At 40.4% G+C, this 24322-nt stretch overlaps 1 protein-coding gene across 2 annotated transcripts in view; it reads left to right on the forward strand.

Annotated features, from left to right (window-relative positions):
• NAV2 (neuron navigator 2) overlaps positions 1 to 24322 on the forward strand; it is a 483385-nt gene that overhangs the window by 158883 nt on the left and 300180 nt on the right. For both annotated transcript variants that reach the window (XM_060262207.1, XM_060262206.1), the window contains exons 2-3: positions 10399 to 10516; positions 16244 to 16296. In XM_060262207.1, the coding sequence (XP_060118190.1) occupies positions 10399 to 10516; positions 16244 to 16296 (171 nt within the window). The remainder of the gene's footprint in view (positions 1 to 10398; positions 10517 to 16243; positions 16297 to 24322) is intronic.

Below are 24322 nucleotides of genomic sequence, written 5' to 3' on the forward strand. Positions count from 1 at the left end.
AGGCTTTTCTCATGTTTGTAGAAAGATCTGTCTTGTCTGTCCATAGCCTCACTCTCCAGTTGTAAGTATCCACAGATGGGAGGGATGACAGTGAAATCAGATCTATTAATATGGATATTTATCTACAGTCTTCAGTTCCAGTCCTATGACTGTAGTGCACTAATCAAACATGATAAATCTCAGAACATGTGCAAAATACCATCTTACATAGACTTAACGCTGATCTGCAATAGAAGATTTTAAAGACTTTAATAGTATTGAAAGCAGTACCTCAGGGAAGAGGTCCTTAGGCAAGTGTGGCTGAGCCAAATAAGTCACACCAGAGCTGGGAGACCAAGTTGCATAGGAAAAAGTACTTTATTTGCAAATAAAGGAAGCTTCCAAAGAGCTTGATAATACTGTAGTAACACACAATTTTATACCTAAGATCGCCCCTCCTAAAAAACACCTTGTGACATCATTGGGCATGCTCAATTGAACTTTCTTTGTTCAAAACTTGAGCATGTGTACCAACAAAACATATGTGTCAGCACTTTTTAATTGGTGGTACTTTTGACCCCACCGATAGTATGATAAATGGAAACCCATGTTTCAAGCCCAAATTTCAAACCATGGTTCAAGGTTCCATTTCCAGACACGTAATGAGCAATGCAAACCATAAATTTCCAATAACGAGGGTTCAAAAGACATACAGCTTACATAGCAAATCTCACTATAGCTAATTAATGAAGAAGACACGTGTTGAACTCTAGGTGATCTGTCTTTCCACTTCTCCAATTATGTGCAACAGGTGTTCTGTCTAAAAGTCTCATTGTGGACTAGAGGTGGCAAGCGGCTTCAAAAGACAGTTGCATGTCTGTATAGGAAAATTTATTGTTTCAAGGCTGTATTTTGAAGCTTATTAAAAGTTGCCTGCCTTTTGTTTAGAGAGTTCACGTTTAAAGTTCAGGCCTGTCCTTTTGCTTCCAGCACCTGATCTGATTTGTTAATCCATAATCAATATGAGGCTAGCAACAATATTCTTGGGAGGGGGTCTCTGACCCTTACAGTATTTTGAAGCATTATTGACTGCTGTCATATATATGTATACGTAATATCCAGACTGAAATGTTCTGTAACCTCTGCCTGATAGGACTCCCTTCCCTTCTCTAGGCCCCACCAAGTGAGACAAATGTTCCTGAAGGGTCTTCTTGCTCATTAATCAAGTCATTCTCTTAAGCTTTTCAAAAATGAAGTTTAGCTCAATTTTTGATTAATGAGTTTGTCTGATTGATGAAACACAGGGTGAATAAATCTGGTTTTAACAGAATTTCCATGGGAACTTTTTAAAATACATGATAGAAAAGCCCTTTCTTTGTCTACTCTGGATAAATCCAGCTCACTTGTCATAACCAGTTCACTGTTGTGGGCCTTCTAAAAGCTGTGGGTGTGTGATGATAGTGATTTTTTTTTTTTTGACAAGACTGTACTTTTGATAGACACATTCATATATTTTCCCACTACTTGTGTTTTTAAGCTTTAAAATTTTAGAATGTAGTTGTTCCTTCAGGTCTTACTCTTGTTTTCCTACAGGCAGTGTCCTGTTTATATTGACTTTATGAGGTCATCTGTCAAAGCCATGATGGCTCCATGTTATGTATTTCAGCAATGAACTGAAAAATGTTGGGAGTATATTTGCAAAAACAATATTGACCTGTCACACCCCTATTTCAAATCTAGAGTAGGAAAGTGGTGTGCGTAAATCTTTTTTCATATAGAACTTAGTGAGAGACTGTGGTTATGACTTGAAAGCAGTTCTTCAGAACCCAAATACAAGTCTATTACCAACATTATTAAAATGTTTTGTTCTGAAAGAGAGAAAAAACCACAGCTCAGCTCAGGGCCAACCCAGACATGACATCAGCTATAACATCAAAAGAGGCTGGAGGATTTTAAATGCAAAAATTAGTAGTGCTCGCAGTTTAGCTCATTCTCTCCCGTTCCTTGAACATTTGTTGCTGAGCTAAGATAATTTCTAATGTTGAAACTTGGTTGAAGAGAATAGTACTTGGTTTAGAAGGTGTATGGGAATCAAGGGTGGGTCCTTAGCTCCTCAGCATCTCTTTGCTGTTTTTGCTGGTACCTCATAATCCACCCTCTTTCTACATGGTTTGGGGTGGAGCACACATATTGCAAAAAGAGATTTAATCCTTATAAGGATCTTAGCTGTCAGAGCTGGGAAAGACCTGCTTAAACCTCAGGTATGGGGCCAGGTGGACCAAAGGTTGGGGTTTTTTTTGGGGGGGGGGAGGTTTACACATTTTTGCTTGCAAATGCTGGTTAAATAAAAGTGATCCTTATATCCTGTCAGTTTTCAAACCTGAATTCACCAAAGTGTATCTGTGTGGGGTTTTTTTAGTTTTTTATTCTGGAAACTACTCAAACAGAACTTTCTTAATTTTGTCCATTGATCTATTTAACCACTTGAAACAATTAATTGATCTGTGATGTTGATCTATTTAGTAGAGGAAAAGGCAACAGGGGGATCAGATTATGTTGTAAATGAATATTTACTAAAAAATTCTGCTGAGATGGACTACAGTCTCGCAAATTTGAACAAAGCTGAGGAGGTCAGCCACAACCTCCAATACAACTTGTGTTTCTGTATGAAGAAGTAGAGGTCTGCAGAATTATATTAATGTAATGCAGCCAGAGGAAGATTTGTAGCTACTTGCAGCTAAACTTATAGAAGTTGTTGCAGAATTAAATTACCTGCTTGAAAAAAAACATTCATTTTGCTTTGTGCATCCAGTTCATTACTTCTGGAAGGCAGTCTTCTAAATGAATTCTTCCTGCATATAGCACAGAATTATTAATGTCTATGGTGAATAGGCCCTGACTTGGATAGCCCAGGTTAGCTTGATCTTGTCCGATCTTGGAAGCTAAGCAGGGCTGGCCCTGGTCAGTATTTCAATGGGAGGCCAAGGAATATCAGAGTGACTCTCTAGAGGAAGACAATGGCAAAGAACCTCTGAAGATCTCTTGCTTTGAAAGTCCTACAGGGTTGCCATAAATCAGCTGAATTGCAACCAGACATTTCCTTGGTGCTTGTGTTTTTTTAAAATTATTCAGAAATTATCAGTATAGATTGCTAGAGACATTTAAGGATGTTCAGATTCAGCATTCTGTTGTACACTTATAACTTTTAAGATTACCAGATCAGTGTTGGAAAATACCTGGAGACTTTGGGAATGGATCCAGGAGAAGGCAGGGTTTGGGGAGGAGAGGGGCCTCAGCATGGTACAATGCCATAGAGTCCAAAGCAGCCATTTTCTCCAAGGAAGTTAATCTCTGTCAACAGGAGGTCAATGGTAAAAATGGGAGATCTCCATGCACCATCTGGAGGCTGCCAACCCTACTTTTCTAACATGTGTATGAGTGAATTACATTTTAAATGATTCCATATTTAATTCATTTGTATCCCACCTTTCTCCCCAGTGGGGACCCAAAGGAGCTTACATCATTCTCCTTGCCTCCATTTAATCTTCACAACACCCCTGTGAGGTAGGCTAGGCTGACAGAGTGTGACTGACTCAAAGTCACCCATTGAACTTCCATTGGTACCAGTGGGGATTTGTACCCAGGACTCCCAGATACCAGTCCAATACCCTTAACTGCTACACCACTCTGGATCTAATGATGCATACTTTTAGTCCTGGATCCTAACTTATTCATCTAGAAATATAAATATCAAGAAAAGCTTTTATAATTTTCATAATTTAATCATGAATCAGTTTGGCTTTCTCACATATCTACACAATTAGATATTCTCTTCATAGATAGTATATTTGCAAAAAATGCTGTTAGTTCGCAGGCTGTTAATAGGAATCCTTACATAGCTTGTTTCCAAAATGCAAATGGCACTTTGTTAAGATCCAGAACACTATATTCATAAATTATATTAATGTGGATAGATATAAGTAAACCAAAAGGTCAACTATGCTTGGTTTGTGAATTTTAAAATAGCATCTTAAATAACAACAGTGCAATATCCAAACACTTGCATTGACTGAAATCTTGTTGAAAGAAGTACAGCTGAAGGAATCCTTTAGATATCAGAGCATAAAGCAGTAGTAGCCCATTCTTATATATAATTCCTTTGAAGTAAGTCTTGTGGTTCTCAATAGAATCTCCTCCTAAATTACTATACTTAAAACTGTATCCTGAGAATCTTCAGCAAGATTAAATACAATCTAATGGGTGCAATGAATTGGGTCGCCAAACTACAGAAATCAGTTCCCCTGGAGAAAACAGCTACTTCAGAGCTCTATGACATTGCATTCCAGCTGCGCTCTTTCCCCACCAAAAACTCTGCCCTCTCCACACTTTACAGTCAGATCTCCAGGAATTGTCCAATCCAAAGTTGGCAAACCTACAAAATCAACCAATCAGAGATCTGGTTCTTCCTCAGAAGAGGCAAGAATGATAACTTTAAATGCGCCTCTGTATTTTCCCGTTTTTTTCAGTCTACCCTGATTTAATTCGAATGGATTTATTTTATCCCAGATGATAATATATAATTCTCATATAAAATAATGAAAAATCAATTTAGATGAATGGGCTCTGTTTAGCAAAAAAGTTGGTTTTGGTTTTATTAAATGTTTGTGTAGCATTTGATAAAACTGTGGAAACTTCTCTCTCTCTCTCTCTCTCTCTCTCTCTCTCTCTCTCTCTCTCTCTCTCTCTCTCTCTCTCTCTCTCTATATATATATATATATATATATATATACACACACACACATACTTTTCTCTTATATATATATATGAGATTGATTGGCTTCTGCCAGTTATTTTACAAAAATTATGCAAAGAGCATCTATGACTTTAATACTTTCAGCAACACTGAAAAAATATAACTTTCATGTAAGTATTCTAAAATGTGGGCTTTAGAATGGATTTATTATGGAGGAAACCTTCTAGTTTGTATGATGTCACACAGAAAGATTGCAGATTTCATTCTTAATGCTTGATTTAAAAAAACCCCAGAATAATATTAGCAGTCAAATTCTTGATAGGCATTCGTTATGACAGGATATTTTTGGATGAAAGACATATATGTTTCACAAATCTAATTTTGGATATCCATTTTAGAACAGTTGTTAGCAGCATGTGGTAAGGAGCAATTGACACTCACAAAGTGAACAACAATATAATGCACACTTCCCCCTGTGTCCTAAAGAAATTTACCCATTCAGATGTACCTAGCTGATTTCATTCATGAAGAATTAGTATGATTTCATTCATGAAGAATTAGTAATTAAAAGAAACCTCCATGTGAAAAAAGGGGCTCTCAGTACTGGAATGAAGGGGAAGTGCTGAATTCTTCAGTATAAATAGAAAAATTCAGCCCAGTCTCAGTTGCAGACTGTTTAGTTCCATGTATGATGGTCCATTCAGGCTTTAACATGTTTAGAAGCTTTCTTTAGTTTTCTCCAGCTCTGATGTCAAATTTGCTCTACACAAGAAAGGCCTTCTATAGTAAGCTGAATACTTCATCGGCACAATGCCTTGAATTTTAATGTTGCTAACTTTGTTTGAAACAAAAAGAAAAAAGTGGGGCATAAGAACGTAAGAGAAGCCATGTTGGATCAGGCCAATGGCCCATCCAGTCCAACACTCTGTGTCACATAGTGGCCAATATATGTGTGTGTATATATATACACACATATATACACACATACACACACACACACACACACACAGTGACTAATAGCCACTGATGGACCTCTGCTCCATATTTTTATCCAATCCCCTGTTAAAGCTGGCTATGCTTGTAGCCGCCACCACCTCCTGTGGCAGTGAATTCCACATGTTAATCACCCTTTGGGTGAAGAATTACCTCCTTTTTTCCATTTTAATCTGACTGGTCAGCAATTTCATTGAATGCCCACAAGTTCTTGTATTGTGAGAAAGGGACAAAAGTACTTCTTTCTCTACTTTCTCCATCCCATGCATAATTTTGTAAACATCTATCATGTCACCCCGCAGTCGACATTTCTCCAAGCTAAAGAGCCTCAAGCGTTTTAACCTTTCTTCATAGGGAAAGTGTTCCAAACCTTTAATCATTCTAGTTGCCCTTTTCTGCACTTTTTCCAATGCTATATCCTTTTTGAGGTGCGGTGACCAGAATTGTACACAGTATTCCAAATGAGGCTGCACCATCGATTTATACAGGGCCATTATGATACTGGCTGATTTGTTTTCAATTCCCTTCCTAATAATTCCCAGCATGGCGTTGGCCTTTTTTATTGCAATTGCACACTGTCTTGACATTTTCAGTGAGTTATCTACCACGACCCCAAGATCTCTCTCTTGGTCAGTCTCCGCCAGTTCACACCCCATCAACTTGTATTTGTAGCTGGGATTCTTGGCCCCAATGTGCATTACTTTGCACTTGGCCACATTGAACCTCATCTGTCACGCTGACGCCCACTCACCCAGCCTCAACAGATCCCTTTGGAGTGCCTCACAATCCTCTCTGGTTCTCACCACCCTGAACAATTTAGTGCAATCTGCAAACTTGGCCATTTCACTGCTTACTCCCAACTCCAGATCATTAATGAACAAGTTAAAGAGCATGGGACCCAGTACTGAGCCCTGCAGCATCCCACTGATTACCGTTCTCCACTGCGAAGACTGCCCATTTATACTCACTCTCTGCTTCCTATTAATTAGCCAGTTTTGGATCCACAAGAGGACCTGTCCTTTTACTCCATGACTCTCAAGCTTTCTAAGGAGCCTTTGATGAGGAACTTTATCAAAAGCTTTCTGGAAGTCAAGGTAAACAACATCTATTGTCCACATGTTTGTTCACCCCCTCAAAGAACCGTAACAGGTGAGGCAAGATCTTCCCTTACAGAACCCATGCTGAGTATTCCTCAATAACTTGTGTTCATCAGTGTGCGTACTCATTCTGTCCTTGGTAATTCTTTCTACCAACTTTCCCGGTATTGAAGTCAGACTGACTAGCCTGTAAGTTCCCGGATCTTCTCTGGAACCCTTTTTAAAGATGGGGGTGACATTTGCTACCTTCCAGTCCTCAGAAACGGAGGCAGATTTCAATGAAAGATTACAGATTTTTGTCAGAAGATCCACAAGTTCAACTTTGAGTTCTTTCAGAACTCTTGGATGTATGCCATCCGGACCTGGTGACTTATTAGTTTTTAATTCATCCATCAGTTGTAGGACCTCCTCTTTTGTCACCTCAATCTGACTCAGGTCTTTCAACACCCCTTCCAATATAAGTGGTTCTGGAGCAGGCAAACAGTTCTCATCTTCCACAGTGGAGGCAAAAAATGCATTCAGCTTCTCAGCCATTTCCCTATCCTCCTTCGATCCCTTGGTCATCCAAGGGCCCCACTGCCTCCCTGGCTGGTTTCCTGCTTCTAATATATTTGAAGAAATTTTTATTGTTGGTTTTCATGTTTTTTGCAATATGCTCCTCATAGTCCCTTTTTTGCCTGCCTGATCACAGTCTTGCATTTGATTTGCCACAGCTTGTGTTCCCTTTTGATTAATCTCACTTGGACTGGTTTTCCACCGCTTAAAGGAGACCTTTTACAGCTTCCATTACTTTGTTTGTTAACCATGCAGGCCTTTTCTTATACCTGTTTGTGCCTTTCCTATCTTCTTGTATATATTTTATCTGAGCTTCTAGGATTGTAGTTTTAAATTGCCTCCAAGCTTCCCCAAGGGTTTTGACCATATTTACCTTTCCTTTCAGTTTCCTCTTCACATGCCTCCTCATCTCAGAGCATTTGCCCCTTTTAAAGTTAAACGTGGTTGTGGCGGTCTTTTTGGGCAACTCCCTATTTATACAAATGGTGAAATCAATAACATTATGGTCACTGCTCCCAAGCGGTGCCATCACTTTTACATCTCTCACCAAATCTTGGGCATTACTTAGGACCAAATCCAGGATCGCCCCACCCTTGGTAGGTTCTGTGACCCATCTGCTCTATAACACAGTCATTGAGAGCATCAAGAAACTCAATCTCTTTCTCTCGACCAGAAAACATATTGACTCAATCAATCTGCGGGTAGTTAAAATCACCTATTACGACACAGTTTTTACGTTTAGCGGCTATCTTTAATCCTTCCATCATATTATAATCGTCCTCTATCTTTTGATTTGGTGGGCAATAACAAACTCCCATAGTTAAATTTCCTTTTGGGCCCTCTATTTCAACCCAAAGCATTTCTAGAAGGGAATCTTAGTCTCTGACCTCAGTCTTACTGGACTGCATATTCTCTCTGACATACAGAGCCACCCCACCTCTAACCCTTCCCTCCCTATCCTTCCGATATAACTTATATCCAGGAATCACCGAGTCCCACTGATTCTCCTTATTCCACCAAGTTTCTGAAATTCCCACAATGTCTGTTTTCTCCGAACACTAAACATTCCAATTCACTAATTTTACTTCAAAGACTTCTAGCATTTGCATACAAACATCTATAATTTCCCAGGCAAGCTAGGCCTGCCACCTTCCTCCTGCCGCCCTGAGACACTGGCAGACAGTCCATACTGTTTGTCACCATCACAGTGGACAACTCGTGATCCATTACCCAGTAGAAAAGTAACAGCTAACCCTTCATCTCTTTGAGATGAGTCCTCCCGAACCAGAGACATTTCATCTCCTGTCGGCTTTCCCCCAAGATTTAGTTTAAAAACTGCTCTGCCACCTTTTTGATTATAAGCGCCAGCAGCTTGCTTCCATCTGGGGACAAGTGGAGACCATCTCTTTTGTACAGCTCCCGCTTGTTCCAGAAAGCATCTCAGTGCCTAACAAAGTTAAACTCTTCCTCCCTACACCATCGTGTCATCCACACATTGAGACTTCTAATTTGTGCCTGTCTCTCCAGCCCTGCACGTGGAACAGGTAGCACTTCTGAGAAGGCTACCTTGGAGGTCCTGGCCTTAAGTCTCCTGCCTAGCAGCCTAAATTTTTTCTCCAGGACCTCACGACTGCATTTCCCCACATCGTTGGTGCCAACATGCACCACGACCACTGGCTCCTCCCCAGCACTGTTTATCAGCCTATCTACAATATGCGTAATGTCCCCTACCTTCGCACCAGCAGGCAAGTCACCATACGGTCAGTACACGGTTTTGCCACCCAGCTGTCTAGTTGCCTAAGGATCGAATCACCAACTACCAAGACCCCCCCCCCTTTCTCTCCCTGCCCAGGGATGGTTCCTTGGCGCTAAAGGATACCCACTCAGCAACTGAAGAAGAGGTCCCTTCTGAGGGCGCATTCCCCTTATCCTCAGCACTGTGCCCTGTTCCCTCTCGACCCTCATGCTCCCTGGCAGCAACTGGGCTGCCACGTTCAGAGTGGGGCTCATCTAATACGTCCCCGAGAGTCTTCTCCGAGTGCCTAACTGACTGTCTCTGCTTCTCCAGGTCAGACACCTCTGCCTCAAGGGTATGAACTTGTTTCCTGAGTACCAGGAGCTCCTTGCATCGAGCACACACCCAAGACTTCTGTCCTGTGGGCAGATAGTCATACATGTGACACTCAGTGCAAAACACTAGAAAGCCCCCACCCCCCTGCTGGCATTCTACCTTCATGATAGCTTTTAAAAAATATACGGTCCCCTTTTAAATCCTGTTTGTTTATGTGGCTCTCCTTCTGGAGGGTCTACATACCTTATTGGGAACACAAGAAAAATAGGGATCTGAGTTTATGATCCTTACACAGCCCCCAGGCCAAGAGCCACAAGCCAAAAGCCCTTTGGCTCATGCCAAAGGCTTGCGCCTCTGGCAAGGTGCAACTTAATAATGCAGAGAGGGTGGGGCCTCAGTCTGCCCCAGGAACACTCCTAATCAATCAGCAACAATCACCTTCAGCCCACTCAAACCAAGCAAACAGCAGTTCCCCAGCAACCACAAACTCAGAATTTTCAGCAATCACACAGTCACACAAACTTAGAAATTCTCAGCAACTCCCCCAGCTGTTTAGAAAGCCAAACCTCACCCTTATAATACTTCTTATCTGCTCTCTCTCAGAGCTCTCTGAAATGTGCTCAGCTCCCCCCCCCCCCCAACATTCTGTCCCTTGTTGCATTACATTTTTGGTGTAGTGGTTTTGGAGAGCTGGTTTGGTGTAGTGGTTAAGTGTGTGGACTCTTATCTGGAAGAACCGGGTTTGATTCTTCACCCCTCCAGCTTGCAGCTGTTGGAATGGCCTTGGGTCAGCCATAGCTCTGGCAGAGGTTGCAGCTTAAAGGGCAGTTTGTTTCAGGGATTTTGTAAACTTTTGCTTAAACTTAACAAGTTTAAGCACAAAAGTTATGATTTAAAAAGGAAAGTACGATGAGAATTTATCTCCTGTTTATTTCCCATTTCTTTTATAGATTTATACAGACTGGGCCAATCACTACCTAGCAAAATCTGGCCATAAGCGTTTGATAAAGGACCTACAGCAAGATGTGACCGATGGAGTTTTACTGGCTGAAATAATCCAGGTTGTAGGTAAGGAATTTTGCCTTTTTTTTTTTTTTTTTGGTATCACAGTAGCTTAGTTAAGACTATGTTATTATATACTAAAAAGAATTAGAAATTAGACATATGGTGCATTGGTGATTTTGGCACATGGTTAATTTTATAAGCCCTCATGGGAAGCAGTTTTGGAAAATGTTTGTTCCTGATAAGATCACTATCACTCAGAAAAGCAAAAAGCAGCAAAGGTCTGATTACAAGCTTTTTGATAGTCCAAAATGATTTCTCCATTATTGTTCTTTTGTTTTCTCCATTTGTTTTTCTGGAGATCAGAATAATTTACAAATTAGCAAACAATTTAGTGGATAAAATTTTGCGGGATTGCCTAATTAAAAGAACTTTTCTAAAACAAATTGGCTCTGTGGGAATGCACTTCATTAGAACAAAGTTAAAACAGAGAAGCAGTAAAAGTCAGTATCAAGAGTGGAGGTCTGTCTTTAAATACTAGCTCGCCCTTTAACTTATTATATAGTTTAAAAAAATAACAAAATTGAAGAGCTGGTTCACACTTGCATTTGTGAATGGATCATCATCACAGATAGAGGGTCCCAGGTTTCATTCCTGACATCTACAGTTGAAATGATTAAGTAGGAGATATAGTGATTGACTTAAGACCCTGGGGATATAGCAAAAGACCCTGGGGAGCCACTGCCAGTATGAGTAGACAGTACTGACCTTGATAGACCAGTGGTTTGATTATGTATAAGACATCAGATGTGAACCTTCACATCATGTTATATTACCTGAAATACAAAGCTTTTAATAGAGTCAGTTCACATCATGGGCATGGGATTGCTGGTTTAGTTGATGGTGTGCCATAGAACAATCTGACTGTAGCTCAAAAACCAAGCAAAAATGGTTTGTTGGAGGAGGTCTCAGTATCAATGCCTACTAGGCTTGCTAGGTCCCCACCTTGCTAGGTCCCTTTTTCCAGCATCTCTTTGGTAGTTGGTGTAATAAATATATAAATAAATCACCCTTGTCCTGACTGTGTCATGTCACTTCATGGAGTTTTCAGTGATTCTTAAAGCATACCGACATAGCTTTCATATTTTCCTCAGAAGCGATGCCAAACCCTTGTTACAATGACACTCCCCCATGTCTATGCTCTCTACCCCACCGCCACTCCCAATTATTGTGGGTAATCTACTAATTTGGCTACCACCAAGTTTGGATGCAGAGTGTGGTTTTAAAATAGAGAAATACTAAAGTAATACATGTCCCTTGATTTGAAGAACTTGGTAATTCAAGGGCACTGTCTGCACTCTCGACTATCGTTCGCACTAGGACTGCCGTGTGCCCTCCAGTGGCCAGCAGGAGAAAGAAAATATAAAAGTGGATTGCCATGGGGATTGCATAATATCACTTCTAGGGAAAAACAACATATGGAATGTCACAGCTCTCTAGGAATCCCTGGAGACTCTATGGTACAGAGCACTGTCAGTCCTCTCTAGGAATTGCTGAAAACCACAGTATGGTAAACCATATGGTAAAACCATAGAGTTTCTGGAAATTCCTGGAAAGGCATAACATCACTTCTGGAGTTTCCCGTTGCTGCTACTGGCAGCCCATCCTATCCCACCTGGTCTTAGTTTACACAAATTTAATGTGCTGTAGTGAGGGGATGAGTAATCAGGTCCAGAGAAATCAAGTGATGGGCTTGCCTATGTGAACCAGCTCTCAGTTTTACCTGTCTGTGAATAAAATGGAATAGATTGTTGTAGCCAAACTTGAAGGACATTAAATCAAAATATACCAAGTATATCTGTCTTCTCAGTAACCAGAAAAAATCCAGTTTGATGTTACTGGCATCTTCAGTTCCTGATGACATCTTTGGAAATTAAAGATGCCCTACAGCTACTCTTCTTCATAACTACTTTTGCCAGCTTTGTTCGTCAAATTAATTACTTTCTTTAGCAATTCAGCCATATGCTATTGTCATGCACATGGGTGAAATAGTGGAAAGCTGCACATTTGAAATGTCAACTTGATTGAGCAGTGGAAAAACTTTGGAGAACCAGTCTAAAGTACCAGTCTAAAGCCCTGGAGGTGGCCTTTGCATCTCCTTTTGACTAATTTTATCTACAAGATTGGCAATGGTCTAACTGTAGCAGCTTGGAACAATATAACACAAATTAAAAGTCTCTAAAGCCCTGGAGGTGCATCTTGCCCTCTCTGTTTCACTGCTAGAAGTGATTAATTCACACATGCACATGACATTGTTAGCACAAGCATTTATATATATATAACATTTTCAGACAGAGAAGAGTCTCTGACTCATCTGACACATGCATGAGTCAGGGACAAAATGGACATTACAGTTTTTCTACATGTATCTTCCCATTTACATCTAAAGCAGGCCATAAGGATTGTCTGTTTTGACCAAACTGGAATGCATGGGCTAGAGAAACTCTCTCTGCTGCCTTGCCTTCTTGCATTCAGTTTCTTTCAGTGTTTTTTTTCTCTGGTCCAGCTCACTTCCAGAGTAAGAGCCAGGCTAGGGAGGGAATAGTGTTTAGCTCCTCTTAGTTTCACACAGTCTCCCCTTCCTCTGCTTCAGACAGGAATATGTACTCTTGGATACAGATATATAGGTCCCCCTGTCATGTCTAATTAAGCCCTCAGAAAGGCTGAAATGATGTCAGCTCCCCTTTCATTCTCTTTCACTCCCCCCAAAAATAGATAATAGAGAGGTGATTAACTAGGAACTAAATTACCCTAATATTGATCCTGGCAAACTTAACTGTCTATACTCATTGCCTTTTATTTTTATAAGGAGCAGCTAAATTCACTGATTTATATAAAGAGATTGTTCTAACAAAAAGCCCGTGGAGCAATATGAATTAATACTACCCCTTCTCCCAGGTGAATGAAAGGACAATCCTTTTTGTTATACATGTGAAATTCACAGCATTTAGTAGCCAGACTAAGGAATAATCTGAGAAAAATTTCAATTTCTAATTTTTCACTTGCTTGCATGGGGGAAGCATCATGGTCTTATATGAAGGGAAACTGGTCATTGGGTGCAACTGTGAGCATGGGCAGCATGAGTTCTCCCTCCCTCTGCAGTATGTATAAATATGTGACCCAAATCTATGGAGCTCCATCAACTCCCGTTTTTTAAAGAATGAGCAGTACTTACAAAGGGTAGATGTTTAGAGAAAATTCTTCAGCAAAAAAAAAAAAGGATCAAATTAGAGGTGAGATCAACCTGCGCTAAGCCTGTTGTCTGATTGCACCTCAATAGTGCTATCCTAAGCAGAGTTACTTCTCCTAAATCCATTGAAGTAAATAGGCTTAAAAGGGTGTAACTGCACTTAGGATGGCACTGTAAATGAAGTTCAGAAGCGCATCAGAAGCTTAGCTGCCTTAACAGTCCTTTGCTTAGGTTGTACATATGTCAATAGCTAATTTATGCATGTGTGCATATATTTTCAGTCACTTCAAGGCCATGCCATAGTTGAAGTAATGTCAACAATTTTTCTGAGGATGAACATTTTAAAAAGTCTTACATTCCTTATTAGTGTGATTATCTTTTTGAAGTAAGAACACCCAAAAGACAGCAGTCAGTGCTACCATGTCTAATGACCCATCAGCATACATTAGTATCAAGTTTTGCCAAGACCAGCATGGTGGCATTAATCACGGTAGAAGGAAGGCCTTGTGTATGCCTTTTGCCCATATTACCTAGCTCACATGAAAATCTGCAATTGGTGTGTTGTTGGAATTGGCTTTCAGATAAGGATGGTTTTAGTCTTTTCACTATGTCACTATGACAGACTATGAGCTGTCATTCCATTCCACCTGCTTCCTCCCCACTTACTAATGGTAAAGGTAAGATGGAAGAGCTTTAATGAGGATTTAAGCAGATTTATAACAGTTTAACTAGCTGCGATGTAGAACATCTATTAAAATTATCTAGGTAAGTTCAGTGTAGTCAGGGTTAGTGGTGGCCCTTTGTCTGGTAATTTACAGTGCATTCCTAAGCAGCATTCCACCTTTTAAAGTCTACTAAATCATTGGGTTTGAAAATGGAGAATTTTGTTCTTCCCATAATAACTTTGAATGGTTTTAGTTTTTTAAAAAACCTAAGACACATGGATCTGCAGCTTCATGCCTGCTTTAGAGCCTTCCTTTCTTGGCACAGTAATTTTGGCACATTATGGTAAATTATAATATTTGCAAACCATGAATATTCACCTTAACCCATTACTCTAATCTAGACTGTAATTTGCCACATGTGAAAAGTAGCACCTGTTAAAGTGTATCACACAAATAGTCTGATAATACAACCAAGAAAATGCTACTCTCAGAACCTTCAATTTGGTGCAAAGAATTTGCTTTGCTGAGGATTTTAATTTCTGATTGGTAATCCAGCAGCTGCCCAGCAATGTTACTTTAAAAATACTTCAGTGAAGGGGAAAACTTCTCTTGCAATTTTTTATACATTTGACTATAATATTGTATGTCTTCATAGACCAGCTAGTAGACCTGGAATGTACCCACCACAGAAGAAATGAAGTCAGGCATTCCTTTAGTGTATCTTCTCATTTTTGATCTGGATGTTTTCCATGTTAAAAAAGGCAAAGTCTATATGCTGGTCTATATCCTTATTTAATGTGGAATTATCAGGGAATTTTTAATGTGCTCTTTTGACATGGAGAAAATAGAAATTTTCTGAGAATGCATGGAATGAATATTTATAAGACAGTGAATGCATGCTTTCACTGAGATTCCATGTTTTCTATACTTGCATTATTAGTGTAGCAGCAGAAGAAAGAAAAAGTTATTTGACAATTTGGGTTTTGTTGCCATAGAATTTCATCATTTTGTGCTACCCATCTGGTGTATGGTCAGCTGCTTAAAGCCATGTCTGCTGCGTACTATGCAATTTAATCTGGTTGTTTTCTTTGTACCTCAGTGTTGTCCTTTCTGCTTGTCCTTCTTGTTTTGTTGGCTGAGCTGCTCTGGTGTCACAAGTGTTAATTTTTCCAGGGACTTAGCTACCTGTCCCCAGCTTGCAAGGACCTCTATAACTTCAGAAGACCTGAAGCATAGAGCCCTGCTGACACAGCTCCTTATACCAAACCAGGTGCTCTGTGATGTTGTTCGCTTTTAAAACCTAGAGACAGGTCTTTTTTTCTGGACAAAATATGGAAACCTTTGGATCTAAATGATGAACACCATCAGCAATTTGGGCCTGAATGAACTACATTAGCACTGTGGGCTTTCATGTTCATGGATGCATATTGGTTTTTGAAATATTTCATAAGAAGCAATGCCTGCTGTGTCATAAAGTAAATGAAGATTTTCTTTTATACTGTATTCATTTCTGACTTAAACATGTGTAGTGTTTTTTAAATAGCACAACTGTGCAGTCATGCATGCAGAGTGATTGGCGTCTCGATTCACAACAATCAATATGGTAAAGATTACCCGTCACTTTAAGAAATGCTGTCAGCCCAGTTGTCTCCTTTTGAAATGGTAGTGACCTTCTCCAGCTGTCTCTGGAGGAATGGCTCAGGAGAAGAATTCAGCCGAATGGCTCTTGGTGTTTCACACATTTGCTTTGATTGGACAACTACAGCTTTAGGCTGTTTGATTTAGTTGCAACAAGTGCTCTGGGGATAACTGCACCAGGTGTATTTACAACAGGTTTTCAGGATTTTTTCCCCAATTGGTCTTTCTGCTCATTTTTAGCAAATGAGAAGATTGAAGACATCAATGGCTGTCCAAAGAATAAATCTCAAATGGTAAGTACAAAATTTAATGTATGCTGTTTTCTTCTAATTAAAGTGTACAGTCTTATTCATTCTTGCCAGGAACAGTGTTTCTATGAACTGCTTCTGAACTAGTTTCTTAAAGATTATGTTGCAAGTGTAATGCCTAGATACATTTGGAATGTTCATGTGAGTGTGTGGAAACGTATAGTTTAAATTCTCTTAGTGAAATATTGAAAATAAGGGCAATACAAATGCTTTTCTGTGTGTGGTTATTACATTGATACTTGTTTGCTTGGTATATTTAGTTAAGTTAAAACATTTTCTTTTAACTTCAAATCACGCAGTACTAACTATAGATATAGAAAGAATGGCAGACAATGAGACAATAAACAGTTTAAATTCTGGCTGATGAAGTAGCAGGGCCAACTGAAGGCATTGCCCACAGTTTATGATATTAATGTTAAAATATTCTCAAATGAGGCTATAGTGGATTGTAACTTTATAGGTCATAAATTCGATAGTGGTTTCAATTCTTATTTACTTTTTTGCCTTTGTTGATTTAATTTGTTACTGGGGAGCAAAAGAAGGAAAAAGATTTCTCCCCATGCCTCTTGGAACCTCCGAGATGTGTGGGCCGATGGGGCTTTCTTCCTGCTTTTGCACCCTGATGCAAAAGCAGGAAAAAAATCTCTCCTCCCTGTGGCCAGAAAGAAGATTGTTTATTGAAACCTGCCAATTAGAAACCTAAGAAGCACATTGCCACAGCCACATAATAGATCTTGAAGAAATTTCAACAATATTATTTTCTTCTACGTCTGTATTTTTGGCATATCACACTCTCCTGGGTACAACTTGGTCTCCCTCCTCTTTTCCTCTGTATTCATGCCGTGATGATCCAGTTGTTCTCAGTAGAAAAGCAACATGAGCTATTTTGATAAGGAATAACAACAAGCTAGTAAGGTGGTTTAGGCTGAGAGTGTGTGTCCAGATCAAGTTCACCCAGGACATTTCCTTTGTAGACTGGGAATTTTGAACAGACTTCCCAGATGGTTAAGTTTCAAAAAAATCTTTGTTTTTGCATCCTTTGTAAAGTGTATATATCTGTAACCTGGCATTATATTTTATGACACACGTGGCTCGTCCCAACAATGTCTCATTTATGTCAGATCTGGCCCTTATAACAAATGAGTTCAACACCCCTGTCTTATACTATTCCTATTGCATTGTTTTATATTTTGCAATATGCCTTGAGTCTTAGCATAAATAAACTGTCAATAAACAAACAAACAAACCAGCTCTGCCATTCATCTAAGCTGGCATCACCCACTACCACTTGCATAGTAGCATACTACACATCAAAGGTCACATCTTTCTCCTTCATCCTCCATACCCTCCATGATTCAGCCATAAAAGTTCCAACAATGTTTAGGATTGATCCAGGTTCTTCCTAGAAGTTAAGTCACATTATCACCTGCCAACAACCCCCCAATTTCTCTGTCCCCCACTGATTCCTGATAGTTGTCCAGCCTGTTCACAGACCCTCAGTGTAGGTTGGCAGGCAATGCCTGGCAATGGGTAGGAGAGTTGGGGACACACAGTGATATGGAAGTTTGTTTTTTTTTTTTAAATGCAGCCTTATATACTTAACAGAAATTCTTACTGGAAGTTGCAAAGGTAGCTCTAGGAATAGCTGGGAACTTTATCACTTCTAGTAAGCACTTCCTGGAAGTATCTGAGAGTGCATTAACAAAACTTGGCAGCCCTACCTTTGTAGCATGTATAAATTTGGCCCCACATGTACCCAATATAAGTGCATATGCTTCAATCACTCAACGCATTTTACATGCTGGAATTGGAAGGACAGAAACTTGACACTGTTAGGCCTGATGATAACTAATTAGTGGTTAATATCTCTACGTCGGTCCTAAAAAATCTGGTAATAATTTACATAAATTACAATTTATATACTAGGATTTGGGACCTCTGTAGATGAAGGTGCTTTTCCCAAGAGGCTATTATTGTTATTGGCTGCTGGGTGCTTTATAAGCAGTACACACAAATTTGGTGAGAGCCTTATTTATGCAAACTGGAAATATGGAAAAGGGTGGCCTCACACAGCCTTATGTTGAGGCAGCTGCTCAAGCTCTGGACAGAGTGAGAATAAACCATCAAAAATTTTAAGAGATTCAGAATGTTTTGGACAGATAAGAGAGAAACTTATTCCATGACTATTGGTGATGTCTTTTACACCGTGAAATAACTGTTACATTATTGACTGTCAGAAGGGCTGCTCTCTGAGAAAGCTATCCATACCAGTAGTGGTTGCTGGTATAAGAATTACACATTCTCAGCTATGGCAGCTTTTAAGTATTGTTTCCAGGGCCAATGTTATTTGGATGACTGAGAAACAACTATCCTGCCTCCCTGAGAGAGTGAAAATGTTTGGAGAGGCTCACAGACATGTAATGGAACAAAAATGATGAACTTTAGAAAGAGTTGAAGTCAGCATTATCTAGTTCCCAGCAAGGGATGAAAGATGGTAAAAGGGAGAATGAATAAATCAAAAGGTGGTAGAGTAAGATTTAGCCACAAGAAATTAAAGGAAATTGTAGAACATCCAAACAACAATATTGAACAGACAGGAAGAGAAGTAGTCTTGACAAAGAGACCACGACTTTATCTTATAATTAGGAGAGGAAATAACTGTGGTTGCTGTGTCGTGCTTGTGGTGAAGTGGCAAATCTAGGCAGTCAGAGAGAAGGTGCCTTTGGTGTCATGAGCCCTGATGAGGAGCTGGAAGGGTTAATAGACCTGGAAGAGTTGCCAGCCAGTTCCTCAGCTGAATAAACAGCAGCTGGCCCATCAATCACTCTCCAGGCACCAGTGTCAGCTGTTGACGATCAATCTCCTCCAAGCTCTCCTCCTCCCATCTCAAGAGTTCGAAGCAGGCTCCGGAAAGAACTTTCAGAGCAAAGACATGCCGCCGATGCTTCAGATCTCTGCCCTGAATTCTAGCAAAGTCACTGCCACCCAGGGAGCTGATTGAGACTCCCATATAGCTCCCACCCAGGACCTGGTAACCTTGTGGAAGCAACAAGTCTTTTCTCTGGCTTGCATCCACGCTTCTTCCTGATCCTGACCTGCTTGATTTCCTTGGCACCCTGACCTTTTGGCTTTTGGACATTGACTTCTGATTGCGGTTTGTGATTCTGCATTGGTGACTTGGCTCCTGCTTGACTTCCTGGACTTTGACCTTGGACTGGCTTTGGACTCCTGCCTGCCTGCACCCTGAGAACGTGACATTTGGTTTCACTCTAGTTCTATGTTCCACTTCCATTTGTTTTCTTTAATATTTTCCTGGATATATTGCAATATCACATCTTAATATCTTTAAGGGTCAGCTTGGAGGAGTGTAGCCAACTGAACTAACCTTTATAACATACCTTTTTAATGTAAGAAAACTTATAATGTAAGAATAAAGTACATATTCCTAACAAATGCTTTATCTGCCTTGGAAAGGACATTTCAGAACCTAGCTTAATATAACTGTAGTGTCCCCTCATCAAGTCTCACAATAACTGGTGTCAGCCTTGGACAATGTTTCTATAATTGACTTTGTAATTTCCTTTCCCAGTTGCTGATGATTATAGTACATAGAACTGTGGTTCAAAAGGTCGCTGGTTCAAATCTCAGCCACAGGAATTCAAAGCCTGTCTGTCCCACTTGTCCATCAGCACAATGGGAATAATGCTTGTTAGCCTTAGAGGCAAGATTGCCATGCCAACCTCTGGGTGGTACCTGGCATTCTTCTGGAATTACAACTGACCACAAGACTGCAGAGATTAGTTCCCCCGAAGGAAGTGGCAGCTTTGGAGAGTAGACTCTAGGGCTTTTTTTAATAGCAGGAAATCCTTTGCATATTAGGCCACACTCTGCTGTGGCCAATCCTTCTGGAGCTTACAATAGACCCTGTACTAAGAGCCCTGTAAGCTCTTGGATGATGGGCTACATCAGGAGCTATGGCCTAATATGGAAGAGTTCTTGCTAAAAAAAAAAAAAAAAGCCCTGGTAGACTCTATGGTTTCACATTGCTGCTGAGTTCCCTCCCCTCCTCAAACACTGACCTCTACAGGCATAGCTCCCCTCTTCAAACTCTGCCCCATAACTTCCAAGAATTTCCTACACTGGAGTTGACAACCCTTCTTACAAGGCTGTTGTAGGATTGCCAGGTTGCTCCTTAGAGATCCAGGGTCTTTCCTGGAGCAGGGTGGAGACCTCATCTCTGGTGACACAGGAACATCACTTCTGGTGTACACTGCAAGTGATATCATTGCATCACCAGTGTAGTGGTAATGCTCTGGTATTTGGGCCAAAACTCTGGCAAAAATGGCTTTTGACATGGAGTTTTGCCTCAAATAACAGAGATGGATGGTGACAATGCCAGCAATGTGAGGACATCACTTCCAATACACGTGAGAACTGAAATTGCTGTGCTGCTGCTGACAATGGATAGACCCACCTCTTCTACCAGTAAGTCCACCCCACTGGCCAGGTGATCAGCAATAGGTGTGGGTGGGTGGCAGCCCTAGGCTGTTGTAAGGGTTATTTTAAAACTAAGAGAACTAAATTAGAACCCTGAAAGTGCTATAAAATGCTTTTTAGTATTTATTAACCCTATATATGCTTCCTAGGGAATACATCCTATAGATTAAATGTGTATAGGATCAGGCTGCAAGTGCCTACACATGCAGGTGGGAGATTCATTGGTAGTACCTCATAGCACATCTAAATACTGTCTAAATGTTCATTCTGTGGGACTTGTTCCTGAACACCGATTTGGTTTCTGTAGCCTCTGAAAATATCATTCAGTCTGACAGTCTGACCTCTCCAGTTTCTTAGAGACTTAAGTAAAGCAAGTGGGACAAATACAAATTTAAATAAATAGGGAATATAGCATAGAGTTGCCAAGTCTGACTCAGGAAATATCTGGGAACTTTGGAGATGGAGCCAGGAAACTTTGTAGGTGGGGCCAAGAGCAAAGTTGTGGCAATTGAACTCCAAAGGGAGTTCTGGCCACCACATTTAAAGGGACCACACTCCTTTTAAATGCCTTCCCTTCATTGGAAATAATGGAGGATGGGGTACCTTCATTTGGGGATCTCATAGAATTTTTAAACTTGGGGGGACCACATTCTTTGCTGAAAAATTGATGCCCCTACCTCAAAAAACAGCTCCCTGGAGCCCCCATTACCAACAGATTGATTCTTCATTACATCCTATGGAGACTACTCTCCATAGGGTATAATGGAGCGCCCAGCAGACATTCAACCTTACCCTGTTTTTTGATAACCCTGAAGCAGCGGAGGGCCTCCAAACCAGGAGATCCCCCGCCCCTGACTGGGGATTGGCAACCCTATCAGGGAATATTTGTAGAAAGCTTGAAACAAAGTACAAGATGAGTAAGCAAAGAGGCCCAGGTATTGCTTTATGCAGTGTTCAGCTTTCTGTTTAGGAATTAGGATTGCCAGCCTCCAGGTAGGGCCTGGAGATCTTCCAGAATTAGAATTGCTCTCTAGACAACAGAGATCAGTTTCTCTGGAGAATATGGCTGTTTCGGAGGGTGAACTCTATGATATTATACCCCACTGAGAGCCTATCACTCACTCCCCCAACCCCACCCTTCCTAGGCTCTATCTTCAAAATCTCCAGGTATTTCCCAACTCAGATTTGACATCTCTGTTGGGAATCTAGCACTGCAATCAGAAGCATAAATGCTTCCCCCTGAGTAAGACACTTATGTGCACAGCAGAAAAGTACATTTGCTGCATGAATGCTCAGGTGCTCACTTGAAAGATCTGTGTAGGCCAACAGCTGCTTAGTGCAATATATGGGAAGCATTCTGTTTTCTTTCCTACTTTTAACAATAAATCTCATGTTTTAGTATGTAAAAATGTGTCTTAATTATGGGATTTGAAATTTGCCAATTCTTGATGTTACCCATAACAAATCCAGAACAGGTATGTGTGTATTAGTGTTGCCAGACACACATCCCACTGGTGGAGGCAGGGGTCCCCCGCTTCCAGGCCTTGCCCCCAGTCATCAATCAGCTAGCTGGTGGATGGACTTACCAGTAGAAAGATTAAGGCCTAAGCTACATTGCCAGTGTCACACAGGAACTGATGGCATCATGCCAGCAACTTCTGGGTGATGCTCTGGTATGTGGGCAAAAACCCTATGGTACAAATTGGTTTTACCATAGAGTTTTTGCCCAAATACCAGAGTGTCACCTGGAAGTTGCTGACATGACGATGTCACTTCTTGCGTATTGCTGGTGATGCGGTCTGGGCCTTTTTCTTTCTAATGATAAGTCCACCCCGCCCCCATTGCTCACCAGTTGCCAGGAGGGACCCGGCAACTTTAATGTGCATCCAACAGCTGCATAGTTGTTGTTTTTGAGGAAGCAAGCAAGCACAATCCCTGACCACAGCAGTTCAATTATGATGGTTTGTGTAGTATAGGCAGATTTACAAAAGGTACGTGTTTGCATTTTAGATAGTTCCAGTTCGTCTTTTTTTTTTATCCAAAGTAGGGGCTTTGGGGTTTCTTTATGATCATAGTCCTTTAAACCATATTCAGTGAGACAGCAAATAAGTCTTAGTACTGCAGTAAGAAGTGACAATTTTTCTTCATATTGGGGTTTTGATTTAGTGGTAGAAACTGAATACACAACTGTTAGTGCTCCCAGGTAGCCTGCTCTCACTGTGTTAAAAATGATTCTATTCATAGAATACTTACGATTGATGTTCTTCACACTTGATCATTCAAAGTGAATCATGCTTTGATAAAGGATTTTTCTGAAAGCAAAAATAAACTGTTGGTTTTCTCCACAATTCTAAAGTTGTTGTAAGAGAATATAACATTTTGTTCAACTCTCTTGCAACACATTATTTGCTCATAATTCATTTTAAAACTATCTGTATGAAACTTGCCTGTACATTGGTGTGTTTTATTGCTGTGCTGGAAAAAGAAAGTGCTGTCCTTTTTATTGTGATCGTTTTAGGAACCTGTTCTAGACTTTTAAGATAAAGAAATAAAGTCTAAGCATGGTATATTTTACTGGGGCTTAGGGGGGGTCTGGCCCGGATGTCAAGCCCATGAGCAATGCATGAGATAGATGTAATATATATGTCTTTTCATAACAAAAAATATATATTGCTTGCCTTACTTATGTAATTGTATGTACAGGAGTGAATTGGGTTCATATAAAGGTCATGTTACAAGTTTGTCCAAGGCCCAAAGGAGTGACCTTAGATTTCCAACCTAAAGTCTAGGTCCAGTAGTTTTTCACTATTTGCTGTGGTTAGGACTGCCACATTCACTTGCCCTAAAAGTAATTGAATATGTGTGATTATTTTAATCAAACACATTAATTGTGTTCTCTACCAGCTGCTTTGCATCTCCCTGTGGGTACATGTTATTCAATTTTAGTGTACATAAACTTTTTTTTATGATAAACTTAAAATAAACTTAAACTAAAAATATGAAATATAAATAAAAAATAAAAACTACGTTAGTTCTGCATCTCAAAGGTAATAAGTTTGGTGTTCTTGTTATATCTCCAGTTTGCTGCACAGGATGTCAGTTGTAGTGATCTAGTCATTATCCTTCTTCAAATAATACATCAATGACATTTGGTGGACTTCACCTAAAATCACACAGGACACCAGTCCTCTAACTGTGTTAGTGACTAATTTACATCTCAAAATAGCCTATTCCAAAAAACCCACATCAGCAAAGCCACTGGATGCTGATGGCGAACTATCGACCGGTGTCTAATTTACCGTTTTTAGGTAAAATTATTGAGAGGGCTGTGGCGCAGCAGCTTCAGAGGTTTCTGGATGACGCTTCTGTCCTGGACCCATGTCAGTCAGGCTTCCGGCCGGGCCATGGGACGGAGACGGTGCTGGTCGCCTTAGTGGATGACCTCCAACGGCAACTGGATCGAGGCGGCGTTGCAGTGCTGATGCTGTTAGATCTGTCGGCTGCATTTGATACA

This window comes from Heteronotia binoei, chromosome 21 (assembly GCF_032191835.1).
Source record: "Heteronotia binoei isolate CCM8104 ecotype False Entrance Well chromosome 21, APGP_CSIRO_Hbin_v1, whole genome shotgun sequence".
Taxonomy (NCBI): Eukaryota; Metazoa; Chordata; class Lepidosauria; order Squamata; family Gekkonidae; genus Heteronotia; species Heteronotia binoei.